This window comes from Balaenoptera musculus, chromosome 3 (assembly GCF_009873245.2).
Source record: "Balaenoptera musculus isolate JJ_BM4_2016_0621 chromosome 3, mBalMus1.pri.v3, whole genome shotgun sequence".
Lineage (NCBI taxonomy): Eukaryota > Metazoa > Chordata > Mammalia > Artiodactyla > Balaenopteridae > Balaenoptera > Balaenoptera musculus.
This window is the reverse complement of record NC_045787.1, coordinates 144,164,014-144,177,308: the sequence shown is the minus strand read 5'-3', so window position 1 is coordinate 144,177,308 and position 13,295 is coordinate 144,164,014. Positions and strand designations below refer to the sequence as shown.

Here is a 13,295-nt window from a genome sequence, read left to right as displayed (position 1 = left end):
ACTATTCATGCTATAGGATTATCCAAACAGAACACAACAAACTAAATTGATAATGATGAAGCTAACCCAACAGTAATGTATAATTAAAAAGCAAGACTGGCAGTATTTAAAAATGATGACCTGCTTAAAATAACATTGATGAATCTTCCTAACAAAATATAGAAATTTCTAATATTTAAAGGATTATTTTAGCAGTGGGGGAAAAAATGAAGACATGGAATAAAACAGTAGCTTTGGATATAGAGTTGGCAGGGTCAGCTATGAGATACATATTCAAATACGTCTTAGTGGTGATCTACTGGTGAGTGGTTGAGAACAAGGAAGTGAAGATGGTTCTGATGTTTTTAGCTTAGATAACTGAGAGGATGGCTTTGCTATTAAGACAGGAAATACACAAGAAGGAAGAGGTTTGAGTTGAAGTAAAGATGATGAGTTCAGTAATAAGTTGAGGTGTCTGTAGAATATTTAGGTGGAGATATCTAACGGTAGTTAGAAATTCATTTATTCAGCACCAGGCACTAGCTAAGTACTGGGAATACTGAGATAATAGACAACCCCAATCCTACCTTAAAGGAGTTAACAATCTAGTTAGGAAGATAGATGAGCATATGGACCCTTAGAATGCAGCACAATAAGTGCTATGGTGGAGGTATGAACTGGATACCATGGGATCAAAGAGGAGGAACACTACCATAGGCTAAGGTGGTCAAAAAAGCTGTGAAAAGTGTAGATAGAGATTTGTAGCCAAAACTATGTGAAATCACCCAAACAACAGAAGATGAAAATTAAACACAAATTCTGGGAATATCAAGACTAAAGAAGTCCAAAGAAAAAAATACAGTAAAAGAGTCAGAAGGAATGGTCAATAAGTTAGAAGAATCCAGAAACAGTTTTAAAAAAGAGAAAGTGGTCAACAGCTTCACAAACATGGAAAGGTCTGCAGAATAGGGATATAAATGAAGTTTGAGTTTTACATGTTAGGTCGCTAATGATTTCAATGACTGCAGTTACAACAGAACTATTCTCATATCCACTCTTTCCTTTGCTGCTGCTACCATGCTAGCTCTGGCTCTCATTACCTCTTGCCTAAAATCCTAATTGGTCTTCTTACCTCCAGTTTCTCCCCTCCCCAACCTATTATCCTATACAACATTGCCTAATCAATTTTAAGATGCAGCTCACCTGCTCAAAATTCCTTACTGACCCATCACTAGCTACCAAATTAAGCACAATACCTAACATCTGTATTCAGGGCTTTTCACAAATGGCCCCATTCTTCCTTTTCAATATTATTTCTATTCCCCTTTTTATATCCTATACGCTGCAAAACAGTTCTATAATTAACATTCCACCAATTACATTTGGACAGTCACTTTTCTTTGCTGTTCTCAGACAGAACCAACACTGGAAAGCTTCTAAGTTCAAAGGTACAATTATACTCCATAAGCAAAAATATTAACACTGCCCACCTTTATTTTTAAGCTCTTAATAACAAACAATTAGAGGCTATAAAGGGGAAAAAAAACTCATAATAGTAATAAAAAAGATAAAATACCTAGGAACAAACTTAACAATAAGTCTAAGACCTATATAAAGAAAACTTTAAACACTCCAGAAGGACTCAAAAGAAATCTGAACATAGCAAGTCTCTCTGTGTTAAGGAAGAGTTAGCATCCTTAAGTTCTCTCTTCATCCTAACTTAAAATTTTAATAGTTTGCAATCTCAGCAAAAAGGTCAACAGGGTTGTTTTTGGAACAAGATTAGATAATTCTGAAGTTTATATAGAAAACTAATAATAACAAAAAAACTCAGAGAGGGAAATAAAGAAAAATGAAGAGACTAATTCTATCAGACAGTAAAATATAATCTAAATCCTCAATAATAAGAAACTAAAAAAACAGAAGAAAAAGTTTAGAAATGGAATAAAACACACTGTACAAGCAGATAAATTCTAAATGGAGCAAAAGACTTAAATGTAAAAAATGATAAAACAAAAATAATGCAATAAAACATGACAATTCTTTATAAACTCAAAAACAGAGAAGGCTTTTTTTAATTGATTGAAAATCCTAAAGCTATAGGAAAAAAATGATAAATTCAATCACATAAAACAAATTCTGCATGTCAAAAAAATCTGAAGCAAAATCAAGAGAACTGAAATTGGAAAATATAATTCCAACTCATCACACAGGGTTTATTTCCCTAATATATACCAAACTCCCATAAATTGGTAAGAAAAGGCTAACAAACCCATAGAAAAGTGAGCAAGGGACATGTACTGACAACTCAGAGGAGGAAATACACGTTTTTATAAAACACGTGAATAAATTCAATCTCACTCATAAGAGAAATACAAATTAATACTACATTAAAAAACAACCATTTTTCACTTACTGAGCAGCCAAATATTAAAGTATGATAACTCTGTTTTGATAAGGATATAGGATTTCAGGAACTCTCATCCACCGTTTGTGGAGGTACAAAATAGTAAAATCCTATGGAGAGCGTTATCGATCAATAGTACAAATGTATATATACTCTTTAACCCGGCAGTTTCACTTCTAGTAACTTATCCCAAGGCTATATTTGCACCTTTTGAAATGATGGCTATACAAAATTATTTAGTACAACACTGAATGAAACAGCAGAAGACAGAAGCTATCTAAAACATCCTCCAATGAAGTAATTCGTTCAATAAATTACGGTACAGCCATACAAGGGTACTGTGCCACTATGAAACAGAATTGGAGGGCTGGGGGGAGAGTGAGGCCTCAAGAGTTAATCAGAATCTTAAGATTTGGCAGAACAGAAAGTGTCAACGTAAAAAAACAGTAAATATCTAAAAACAGCAGTTATGGCTCTATGATACATCATTAAGTTAAAACAAAGTTTCAGAAGAGTAGTATTATCATCTGTACTAAAAAGGGAAATATATACATTTGTACTTCTATATTATATTTACATTTATATATCAATATATCTTTATATTTACTTATACATGCATAAAAATATCCGTAGAATTATACACAAGGAAATAAAAATAGCTACTTGTTGGGACTCAAAGTGAGAACTTAGTGGATGAGGAACAGAGATAGGAGGAAGGCACTTTTCACTGTGTACCTTTTATGCTTTTTGGTTTTTGAACCATAAACTACCAATTTTAAAAATTTATTTAAGGGTGAAATTCTGTAAACTGGAACATTACATAAACACTACATAATACTGACACAGAGGTTACTCTAACCAAAAAACTGTTCAAGCTGAAAATATCTACTCATGCAATCACTGAGCTTACTCTACCATAGCATGTAATAAGTGTATTTAAGGAGGCTCAACTGGGGCTCCCATGGTGGCGCAGTGGTTAAGAATCCTCCTGCCAATGAAGGGGACACGGGTTCGAGCCCTGGTCCAGGAAGACCCCACATGCCGTGGAGCAACTAAGCCTGTGTGCCACAACTACTGAGCCTGTGCACCTAGAGCCCGTGCTCTGCAACAGGAGAAGCCACCGCAGATGAGAAGCCCACGCGCCGCAACGAAGAGTAGCCCCTGCTCTCCGCAATTAGGGAAAGCCCGCATGCAGCAATGAAAAATAAATAAATAAAAATAAAAGAAGACCGAAAGCCTCCAAATTCTATCTGAATGAGGCTAAGCTTGTAAAAGTATTGATGTCTTTCCTTAAGGAGGGCAGAAATTCCAATGATCTGTCCTTTGTTTTTATTTGCATAAAACTGTATTTTAAAATAAATAAATAAATAATAAATTCTTAAAAAAAAAAAGAAGGCTCAGCTGAGTTCCCAAAGTTATAAGCTGGTGAGTATGAACTGCAACTGTACTAGGACCCATACAATTTCTGCAATTAATGTTTCTGGTTATTAGGCAGCTGTTTTTATAATAAATATTTCAATCTATTCAGAAATAATACATATGATAATCACATTTTTAAAACCACAGTACGAATTACTTTAGCTGATCAAGCTAAAATTCTAAGCCAAGTACCCAATTGTTCTTCTACTACAGACTGGAATTATTTTCCATAAATTGGCTAACATACAAGCCTTGAATAAAGGGCTGAGAATTAGTGTTTTGCAGCATAAAAGAACCTTCTCATTTCAGAGACTTTCCCAAGGTAGTACCAACTAAGAGAGATGAGTTTATTGTACCCAGATGTTCTGCCTCTCGTGCACTGTCTTTTCTACTATACCACACTCCTTCCCACAATGGCTTACTTGGTAATCTCTTAGAGCTGTAAGGGGTTCTCAGGGCTAAGTTCTGAAACGCAGAAAGTTCTTTTATAGATAAAAATAAGTCTCATAGAGACAGGACAACCCTTAACAATTTTATAAAAGATAAGCTTTACAAATTTTAAAAAGATATACTTGTTGACAGACAATTCTAATAATAAAAATATTAATAAAACCACTACAGTACATCATTCAAACCACATCTTGAGTTATAAAACAGCAATGTTAAATGAAAATATATTGTTGCTATTATTACATATAAAACAAAAACTAACCTAAAAATTAAGAATCATGACTTTTATTCTAGATGGATTTTATCTGCCTCCTGCCTGTATTTCTTGACTTTAATTTCTTTAACCTTTAACTCTAATTTCTTTCCACATTATTTCTACCACTAACTCCAAATCATATCAATTATATTTCAAGGAGCACTTTTCTTAATATTATAATATCATTTTCCATATTTCATTTAACTGAAATGAATACTTTACCTTCAAATGATACTAATGTTTTGGAACAATAAAAATACTGCATTTTAAAAAGCTTACTTTCTGAATTACTACCAAATCCCAAAATAATGACAAATTAGAACAGGCCAAATGCCTGGGAAGGTATTTCCTGTTATTTATTTTATTCATATTAAAATCTAAAATGTTTTCTTCTATGTACATCAATTATATCTTATAAACCTAGAAGAAAAAAATAAATTAAAAAATAAAATGTTTTCTTCTGCCTTCTCGTTTCATACAGTAAAATAAATCCAACACTGTCTGTTTTCCTCTACCCCTAATAATTCATGTGCAATTGTAAGACAAATAAGACTATAAACAAGATTCATATTCATCAACTATATTACTGTCATCTCAATGTAAAAGGACTTCATTTTACCCAAATTTAAGAATATTCAAAGACATAAAATAAATCAGAATGCTCACCAGAAGCTTAAGAAAGATACTGTAGACACTTACCTACATAATGCATATTAAGAGCCAAATACTTATACTGGAAAAGAGGGTTGTTATTGAGGCTACTCCTCTGGATCTGCTGGAAGAAGGAGCTGACATCCCATCTGTACAGGACATCCAACAGCATGATGCTTGGCACCCGCAGGGCCACATTTAACACTGCCTCCAGTTTCTCCTTTGCAGCCATGTTTTTTTCTTGGAGCAGACCTAAAATTCAGGAGACACAATATATAAAAATAAGTTACCTCAAATAGCTTTCAGATATCCTCTTATCAATCTAATGGATTCTCACATACTACACAAAAACTATGTTACAATGTAAAAAAAGCTCCTTAGACACATCTACTACTTCTAGATATTTAGGAAATAAGCTTTGTATTGTGTTTTCACATGGACTCTCTCAGGTCTGCTCAACTTTAAGACTCTGATGAAATGTTCAGACCTCAAAATTTGTTTATAAAAAGCTCCTGGGCTTCCCTAGTGGCAAAGTAGTTAAGAATCCTGCCAATGCAGGGGACATGGGTTTAAGCCCTGGTCCAGGAAGATCCCACATGCCGCAGAGCAACTAAGCCTGTGCGCCACAACTACTGACCCTGCGCGCCACAACTACTGAAGCGTGTGCGCTTAGAGCCCGTGCTCCGTAACAAGAGAAGCCACCACAATGAGAAGCCTGCGCGCCATAACAAAGAGCAGCCCCCGCTCGCCGCAACTAGAGAAAGACTGCACACAGCAACGAAGACCCAATGCAGCTAAAAATAAATAAGTAAATAAATAAATCCCATAAGCTGCATGGCATGGTCAAAAAAAAAAAAAAAAAACCTCCTAATTCCAAATCTAGGCATTTAACAAAACACCCTATAAGAATACTGTAACCTTTGTCCAATTATCTTGAAAAATTCACTCCTATAAAAATCTTTGAGATTTATGCAGCTTTTTAAAAAGAGGGCAAATTTTAAATAGTTATTACATGAAAAAGCCTAAGTTACTCAATAAGAATTTCATGATTGCACATTTAGCGCACAGCTTCTCGTAGTCTATCCTTTTCCTTATTACTTAAAATCAAAACTGAAGTACTAAATTTATGTGATATAGATACAGTTCAGAGAACTCATGATATAGGTAAAGATAACATTATTTGCAATATTGTTTCCTTGAATCATTAAAATTAAACTTAGTCTGAAATTCCCACAATCTGCCTTCAAAGTAGGAAAAAGCTCATTAAATTCTTCGCCTGACACACAAACATGCTGGCACATGGAAGAAGTCAGGCATTGTGGGTCTGCAGCCTCTGTCTTTGCTTAGCTGTTGATTAGTAGTGGTGGAATGGGGAGAAGAAAAAAAAGGAAGGAAATGAAGGATCTCCCAGACAATCTACTATTTAAAAGGACAATTTGGCATAATACTGCTTTACATGATACAGCTGCAAATTAATCCAAGGAATTATAGACAAGAGAAGAGAACAAACTGAAGTGGTAAAGGACAATTTTAGGAGTAATGATAATTCTAGATTGTTGGCTCTGACAATATTCTTTTAAGAACTTTGCTGAGAAAGCAAAACACACTTCTAGCTTTGGCAGTAATTTCAGACATTACAGGACAAATGAAAACATTGATTTCTGAAGAAAATTATAGTGACAGATTGCTATGCTATGGTTAAATATTTGTCAGTATTTCCATTTCACCCTCTAATTTTCATAGCTTCCTAGCTCAGATAGCTGGGGGAAAAAAAAGGCAGCTCAACTTGGCAAACCATTAATATAAGTTTTTCAATCACTTAAAAACTGATTTATTACATATCATTCCCACTACCCAAATGTTATGTATATCCTACCAATAATGCAGAATTAACATTTTTATAAATAAGAACTGTAATTCTGATTACTTTAAAAGAACAACACCGCTTTAATAATTTTCCTACATAAGAAAAAGATAATATTGTGAGAGAATCACAACCAAATAGCTGTGTCCTAAGGAGAAAAAAGCGCTGAGAAATAAAATCTCTAATCAACATTTATTACAAATTATGCCATTCAGGAACCTAAATTTCTCAAAGCTCATAATATTATTAAGAAAAAAAATATATTCTGGGAAGATATACACCAAAATATTCACATTAACATCCTTTCAACAGTGGCCCTGGGGTGATTTTTATTCCCCTCTATCTTTTTCTGTTTGCCAAATGTTTCAGTATACCCATGTATTACTTGGTGGGGAGCAGCCCACTTGAAAAAATAAATTCTTGGTAAAAAGTGTAATATAATGTGCCTAAGCTATCTAGATGACTTAAGGAAATACACAGAAAGTAACTACTTACTCTGGTGGTCAAACTGGTAACTCAATGCACTCTTGGAATTCATATCAAAGTACACAAATGATAGATTTTTGTCACAAACCACCAGTCACCAGTGTGAAAATTACCATGGACCTAGGTAAAAATATCACTGACAGGCTTTATTCTATAATGGAAAAGTATTTTTCCATATTCTAGAATCCAATATAAATCACTACTGCTTTTGTAAGTAACAACAACAACAAAAAGAGACAATTACTGAGTTAATATTTGTGGTCCAGGACTTCCCTGGTGGCTCAGTGGTTAAGAATCCACCTGCCAATGCAGGGGACACAGGTTCGAGCCCTGGTCCAGTAAGATCCCACATGCCACGGAGCAACTAAGCCCGTGTGCCACAACTACTGAGCCTGCGCTCTAGAGCCCGCAAGCCACAACTGCTGAAGCCCGCAGCCCTAGAGCCCGTGCTCCACAACAAGAGAAGCCACCGCAATGAGAAGCCTGTGCACCGCGACGAAGAGTAGACGCCGCTCGCCACAACTAGAGAAAGCCCGCACGCAGCAACGAAGAGCCAACGCAACCATAAATGCATACATACACACATAAATAAAAAATATTCGTGGTCCATATTTATTTCATCTGACTTAGAGCCTTTGTATGTTTTTAATGTTTTCATTATTTTTAACTGTGCCCACTTTCACTATTTATTGTAGCTCTTACAGGGGTAAAGAAAAAAATTTAAACCAATCCTGCATTAGAAATCAAAATTTGAAATGCTAAGGAAAAAAATCTCCCAGTTCTTACAGAGGACCATATTTCTATTACAAAAGGCCATTAGCAGAATGGTATACATTCCCTCTTAATTACCACTACTCTTGCCTCACAAACAGAACAAGGATAAAAAGAAAATTTTGGGTTCCTAAAGCTATTGATACAAAAGAACATCCAAGACAGATCCCTAAACTCTACTGCCTGCAGAGAATGAAATATCCCATTGAATAACAAATATATTGCTTACTACATGTTTCATTTATTTCTGTATATGAGTGATATTTCAGTACATCACTGGCAAACTGGCCATGTATAGGGGAGGGACATGGAGGAAACAAGTTTAACACACAGAAAACCAAATCTAAAATGTTACCCACAAGAGCTGTGGAAACAAATGAGAGGTGGGGGGAAAACACATTTTGAACCTTTCTGCAGTAGAAGTGCCACATGATAGGGTGGTGACCATCACAGACAAATACCATAAACCACACTCCGGCACCACAAACTAAACCAACACCTAAACAAAATGTTGAAATATATGTTACTTGCAGATACCTGAAATCACTCACATGTGCCAAATGACTAACTTAAAAACGTGAAATAAAAATGGAGCCTTCTCTACTGGGGTAAAGAGATTATTATACCACTAAGATGTTTGGTTCAAGCCTAATTTATCTTTTTCTTAGATTTGTTAGTGCTAATGAGCATATTCTAAGTCAGAGGGAGCTCAAAATTCTCTTAAAACCAAAACAATACCAAATAAGCCTCGAAAATAAGCAGAAGAGCTGAAGGCAAAGAAAATTCAAAGGCCTGACACTCTCTAAAGCCAAGTATATAAGATACTTCCTGCCTTGTTCAGTTACGTACATTTTGCCTTCTGTGCATGATTTTTTTTTAACATCTGTATTGGAGTATAAGTGCTACACAATGGTGCACCAGTTTCTGCTTTATATCAAAGTGAATCAGCTATACGTATACGCATATCCCCATATCTCCTCCCTCTTTCGTCTCCGTCCCACCCTCCCTGCCCCACCCCTCTAGGTGGTCACAAATGTGCATGATTTTTAAATTTCCTCCTTGAAATGTGAAAAGAACTGGGAAAATAACACTCCACCACACCATCTCAGAAAGTAATGAAAACTAAATACACAGTAAAACAGCTTTAAAAAAAAAAATCCATCCTTTTTTTCCAATAACAGCAAAAAAAAAAAAAGGCTCAACAAAAGCTAACCAGGGCTTCCCTGGTGGCGCAGTGGTTGAGAGTCTGCCTGCCGGTGCAGGGGACACGGGTTCGAGCCCTGGTCTGGAAAGATCCCACATGCCGCGGAGCAACTAGGCCCGTGAGCCACAGCTACTGAGCCTGCGCGTCTAGAGCCTGTGCTCCGCAACGAGAGGCCGCAACAGTGAGAGGCCCGCGCACCGCGATGAAGAGTGGCCCCCGCTCGCCGCAACTGGAGAAAGCCCTCGCCGCAACTGGAGAAAGCCCTCGCACAGAAACGAAGACCCAACACAGCCATAAATAAATAAATAAATAGATAGATAGATAAATAAATAAATAGATAAATAGATAAATAAATAAATAAATAGATAGATAGATAGATAGATAAATAGATAGATAGATAAATAAATAAATAGATAGATAAATAAATAAATAGATAAATAAATAGACAGATAAATAAATAAATAAATAGATAGGTAGATAGATAAATAAATAAATAAATAGATAAATAGTAAATAAATAAATAAATAGATAAGTAAATAGATAGATAAATAAATAGATAGATAGATAAATAGATAGATAAATAAATAAATAGATAAATAAAATAGATAGATAGATAAATAGATAGATAAATAAATAAATAGATAAATAAATAAATAGATAGATAAATAAATAAATAGATAAATAAATAAATAGATAGATAAATAAATAGATAGATAAATAAATAGATAGATAAATAAATAAATAGATAAATAAATAGATAAATAGATAAATAAATAGATAGATAAATAAATAAATAGATAAATAGATAGATAAATAAATAAATAAATAGATAAATAAATAAATAAATAGATAAATAGATAAATAAATAGATAGATAGATAAATAAATAAATAATAAATAAATAAAATTAAAAAAAAAAAAAGCTAACCAAAAAGAGGACCAAACGATTTCATTAAATGACATTCCCAGGCTTGGAAGCAGCAAGTTGCTACTTACAAACACAAGAATGTCCTGTACAAGTATAACATTGCACAGTTCATCCTTCACGTTTGTGGTTAGGACACACAGGGGGCCTCATTCTACACTTTCCTGAAAACACTACATTTTGGTTTTGAATATGAAGAAATCAAACAAATCATCAACAATACGAAAAACCTAAGTTTTTAAAGTCATAGCTCTTCTCATCTGCTGAAGAATTATGTTAAATAAGAAAAAGAAATGAAAATGTTATCTTACCCAAAAAATGAACAGAATTCACATCTCCTGGACAAAACAAAGAATGCCATATAATCCAATTTAAAATTATTCAGTACAGTATTAGATAATTTAATGCCGAAAGTTTTTACACCTTTTTCCCTCAGCACAGAAGAAAAACTATCATTCATCATCTTTGTCCAATCCAATTTGAAAAACAAAACAAAATTCTACCATCAGCTAAAGCCAATCTTCAGAAAGACAGATTTTCTGGCTGTCCATATCCCTGAAAATGTCAGAGGGCAGAGCAAAAACCTAAAATCATAAGTAAACTCAGCCAAAAACTTAGATACCAGGGAGAAGAACGCACTTCTTACATAAGCATTGGCACAAGTTTTAAATATAGCTGGCCCTCCCCACTCCCACTCACTGCTAGCTAACTTTGTACCTGATTTCCACATAAACTACTAGCAATTCTGTGGTTTCTGGTCATCTCCAAATAGACAAAGATAGGGAGTCCACTCTGAATACAAGGGCCATCCTTCAACTTAAGCAGCCAGACAGAGGAAATAAAAACTGCTCTCTCTGTCATTGGGCGCTCAGCCTGGGTCATGACTGCAGCACCGACAGCTCATCCTTTGGGCAGGATTCAAGATTCACCAGAACTGCACAGTCCGTATTTTAAAAAATAAAAAGACACAGTCCCTCTCCTTTCCTTTCAAACTAGTTTCCTGTTTACTGCAGACTGCGATGCAAAGCCATCCATTAATCTTTGATGCCTTCTCACTGCAAAGCCCCCTTCCTCTCTCCCCGCACCTCCTCCCCCGCCCCCCACGCCTGCTGATCTCAGTTGCGTTTGAACTATAGTAACCCCAACCCAGCTCGCTGCAAAGCAGGCGCTGCCGCGGGGCTAAGGGATTACGTCCACAAAAACTCTGCCAGGAGAGAGGCCCGTGCCAGGGAGCTCCCCTCCTGTCTGGCCAAGGGTGCTGGCTCGGCCGCGCCACGCACCAAAAAGATTCTGAAGAAAGACACGGGCGAAGTTCTTCATCCCTGAACAGAAAGGGGACCCATTCCTGAAGGAGGGCAAGGGTCTCGGGGTCCTTGGTTGGTAAAAGCATAAGTGGAGGGGGATGCGGAAAGGATGGCAAACGAGAGAGGAAGCGATGGGGACAAAAAGGGATGAGGACCCCTTTTACTGTAAAAAAAGGACTGACAGACACCATGCAGAGCAAATGGGTCCCCACTTGAAGAATGACTTGGCAGGCCTTTCCGCACCCCCAAACAACCTCAAACCGAATGAAAGGGGAGAAGCTGAGTTTGGGGCTGCGTAAACCAAAGAAGACTAGGGTGAAATAAAAGAGGGAGGGAAGCTTGTGAGCAAAGTGGACAAAAACGAAAAAGAAGGAAAGTTGGAAGTGGGAACTGGAAGAAAGGAGCTAGAAAGGAGCAGCTAGGAAAGGGGCTGCTCAGAAAGGGGCTTAAAAAAGGCCTCGAAATGGGGTACTGGGGAGGCGATGGGGGAGCGCTCAGAGCGAGGGCATCTAAGGAATGCCGGGGGAGATGAGAGAGCTCCAGGAGGGTGGAGGGTGGAAAGGCGGCGAACAAGGCCCGGGAGCCGGGAAAGGGGGCTCTAAGCTGGGCCCCGGGAGGGGAGGGCAGAGTCGGAGACAGCCGAAGGGGGGGCCAGGAGGACCGCGGGAGGGACTGGCGGTTGGGAGGGAGAGAGGGGCGCTGCGGGTGAAGAGGGGATGTGGACGCCGCCGAAGCTTGGGAGAAGAGGAGGGAGGCGAACGGGGGAAGGGGCGAAGGGGGAGAAGAGGACAGAGCGGGCGACTGGATGGGGGAAGGGAGGAGGGAAGGGGGAGGGGGGTGAGAGAGGATATGGCATGCGGACCGGGCGCCGGGATAGGAGTGGGCCGGCCGGGGCGGACGGCTCGGTCACCTCAGGCTGCGGCCTCCTTCCCCGCGGGGCAGCGCCGCCGGCGGACAGACGGACTCCGCAACTCCCCGGCTCTCTCGCCTGCCCTCTCCTTCTCCTCGGGCGGTGGCGGCGGGGGCCGGGACGGCGCGGCTCACAGCGGCGGCTCCTCCGCGCCGGGCCTTGGTTGCAGCGTCTTGGGAGGCGGCGGCAGCGGCGGCGGCAGCGGCCCGACCCGTGCGGTCACCATCGTACGCGGCGGCAGGCGCTCGCGGGCCGAGCTCTTCAGCAGCCGGCGGCAGCCATGACCCCTTTCGTTCACTCTTCCAGCCCCCGGCGCTCTGCCGCGACGGTGGCCGCGCTCCCGCGCTCTGCGCCTGCGCGCGGCGCTGCCAGCGCGGCGCGCCCCTCCCCCGCACGGGCGCGCGCGCACACGCGGTCACTCGCAGTCGCTCTGGCCGGGTGGTTCCCGCGCCGCCTCCGGTAAGTGGGCGGGAGACACAAGCCTCCCGCAGCCCACACTGGCGGGCTCCCGCCGCAATGGAGACGCGTACAACGCCGACATCTGCACGCGCACTGTGACACGCGCCATTCTGACACGTGCTGTTTCACACTCCCCAAACACCAGGAGCCACACGCGCTCACACCCATACTTACCTGCCAGGACCACGGGGGAGAGTTGGAAGGGCTGATT

The 13,295-nt window shown here is 39.0% G+C and overlaps 1 protein-coding gene across 4 annotated transcripts in view; it reads right to left on the bottom strand.

Annotated features, from left to right (window-relative positions):
- The window catches only part of RNF145 (ring finger protein 145), a 65,614-nt gene extending 52,648 nt beyond the window's left edge, over positions 1-12,966 (bottom strand). Inside the window, exons 1-2 of one of the 4 annotated variants that reach the window (XM_036846322.1) lie at positions 12,626-12,966; positions 5,211-5,414 (exon numbers count right to left, since the gene is read on the bottom strand). In XM_036846322.1, the coding sequence (XP_036702217.1) occupies positions 5,211-5,394 (184 nt within the window). In that variant the 5' untranslated portion in view covers positions 5,395-5,414; positions 12,626-12,966. Of the gene's footprint in view, positions 1-5,210; positions 5,415-11,121; positions 11,226-12,625 lie in introns of those variants that run through there. The other 3 variants (XM_036846323.1, XM_036846320.1, XM_036846324.1) reach the window with 3 other exon arrangements.
- Positions 12,967-13,295: the final 329 nt, after the last annotated feature.